The sequence below is a fragment of the Fopius arisanus genome, unplaced genomic scaffold (genome assembly GCF_000806365.1).
Source record: "Fopius arisanus strain USDA-PBARC FA_bdor unplaced genomic scaffold, ASM80636v1 scaffold00028, whole genome shotgun sequence".
Lineage (NCBI taxonomy): Eukaryota > Metazoa > Arthropoda > Insecta > Hymenoptera > Braconidae > Fopius > Fopius arisanus.
Window position 1 is genome coordinate 986,298 of NW_011887767.1, and position 2,467 is coordinate 988,764.

At 37.8% G+C, this 2,467-nt stretch overlaps 1 protein-coding gene across 1 annotated transcript; it reads right to left on the reverse strand.

Moving 5' to 3' along the window:
- LOC105265213 (integrin beta-nu) lies at nucleotides 1–2,394 on the reverse strand (the record flags this gene model as incomplete). The annotated part of the gene is given in 5 exon segments (XM_011302609.1): nucleotides 1–164; nucleotides 703–869; nucleotides 958–1,120; nucleotides 1,474–1,932; nucleotides 2,215–2,394. Coding segments are annotated over 5 exon segments (1,070 nt in total), but the record flags the coding sequence as incomplete, so codon positions are not given.
- Nucleotides 2,395–2,467: the final 73 nt, after the last annotated feature.

Consider the following 2,467-nt stretch of genomic DNA (forward strand, 5'->3'; position numbering starts at 1 on the left):
CCACAATCACAATATCCATGATTACCGCAGACATCAGTACTTCCTGGTGCTATACAAAGTTCATTGCCAGTTGGACACTGACATGATTCACCGTACCAGCCCTCAAGGCAATTACACACACTGCAATTACAGATACCTCTCCCTCCGCACTCTATCCCATTAACCTACAGAAATTATGATAAACGGTGAGATGTCTGCACCATATGATCCATGCTCTTTCATGTTTCAATCATCTAACTAAATAATATGACTCGATTGAAAAATTAGTTGATGTTTTATGGTCAACTAATTCGTTGAGTAAATGACGGCAAAATAAAGCTGAAATATTATTTATAATCATTGAATGATACCCAAAATTTAAAATTATGCGGTAATGTTCTATGCGTTTCAAAAATTCATAAAACTTTAGACAAAGGGAGAATTATTGCACGCTCATGAGACTTTATGGCTTTATGAGTCATGAAATAATGATGAAATAAAAAAACGGTATATTTCTCGGATCAATCTGCTCAATTATTTGTCCGAAGACTCAAAAAAGCGGGAATCGTGGTGGAAAAGCGGAGGAACATCCTTGAACTGAGAACATATTTAAAGAATGTATTGAAAGTTTCTTTAAAAATCACTCGTCACCAAGACAATTGCATAACCATACAATTTCGTTGAAATTCCTCATTTTTATCGAATTGAATGTAGAATTGTTACCTTGTCACAGGCTGAACACTCGCAGTAATTCCCATTGTATCCAGGATCACAGGTGCAGCTCCCACAAGTGCATTCTCCTCTGTTGCTGCAAGCCGAAGACTCACCGGGTGCAATACACAGCAGTGTGTTTTCAGTCCAAGCACTTTCGTCACAGTCACACTTTTCTCCTGTACAAATAAGCGCACATGATGCTCAAATTGATGTACCATAATTTCACTCATGACGTTGCTAAGTTGATGTGATACACAAACATACCAGACCATCCCCGGTTACACTGGCAAATTCCACAAACGTCAGTGCCATAATTACAGTGGGAACTATTGGGATTTTCACAGTCACACCCGCACTGCAATTCAACTTCGATTACAGTTTCAGAAGCCTCTGATGCCAGTACGTCGTCGATTGCAATCCTTTGGGTCTAGAAATTTTTTTATTTCTGAAATTAAATTCTCGTTGCTTCATCAGGTCTTTGCTAATCTTTTCATGACTCCTCTTAATATCATTCGAAGATGAATTGCGAAAGACTATTGGGAATTTTGTGACTTTTAGAGTTTTTTCTGGGAATGTTTTGAGAGGTTGGATAATATGAGAGGATCAAATTGGAAAATCAAATTGAGACTCTCTGTTTTTGCACAGTTCCGACTTTTCGGAAGGGAGTTACAGGGAAATTACAGGGAGTGAGTACTCATGAAGATTTGTGTGGGAAAAAAATTAATATTTGGTTTGGTGAATTTTTTTGGGCTCTCTGTGACAACATTGTAAAATACCCACCCAAAATTCTTGATTTTTCGGGCAATCGTTGAGCGATAATTCAATCCTAAAATCATATATCATTCCTTCCTGTATGCTACTACATTCTGAAGTAATTTTCTCGACATGCCCAGGCTTTCCGCAATTGGTATAATACCGCAAATCAATCAATGCACTCGAATTATCCCGGAGAACAACTTTCGTTAATATATCGTGATAAGATTGCTTAATAATCTCCAAGATATTGGAGCTGTTGGCTGCGAGCGTAGCAACTCTCCCTTTTTCTTTCAAAAGACTGGCTATTTGCTCGTACTCCAGTCGTCGGTCCTCGGTCACTGCGAAGATGAGATTTATTTTTTTTTGTTTCAGAAGTCGTGAGATTTCTGCGAGTGAAGGGTAATCGAATACTTTGGACATTGAGTATTCACCAGCTTCATCCAAGTGGCAAGAATAATCGTGCTTCCTCACAACTCCACCTAACTGAAAAAAAAGTTAATGCAATTATCTGCGGAATGACTGCAAAAAAAGGGAAAAAATTCACCAGCAATCAGTGGAGCGGGTATTAATTAATTATCGATTGGATAAGATCGGCCTGCAATTGTATTAATTGTAGGACAATGTCTATTAATTAAAAATTTATAGATGGCACGTTGAAACCTAGTTTTGCTCGTACTTCATTCATTCCATTTATCGTTTCTGTCGAATGTCTGATGGCTGATGAATCCTTTGAATTTCAAATTTTTCTTCAAATACTATACAAACTTTTCCTTCTCCAGCGAAATGCATGAATCCATCAGTGGCAATAAGCATCAATTTTCTCGCTTGTCTTGCCCATCCCACTTGCTCTGTACAGACAATTGCTTGAACCACTCCATCCATACCACCTTCCAAGTTATCAACATTCCCCGTGACATGACTAGCGTTCACCTGTCACAATACTAAATTACTAAATTACTAAATTCATTTTACAATTAAATTACGTTTACGACGCAAGTGAACAAAAAGAGAAAACTCT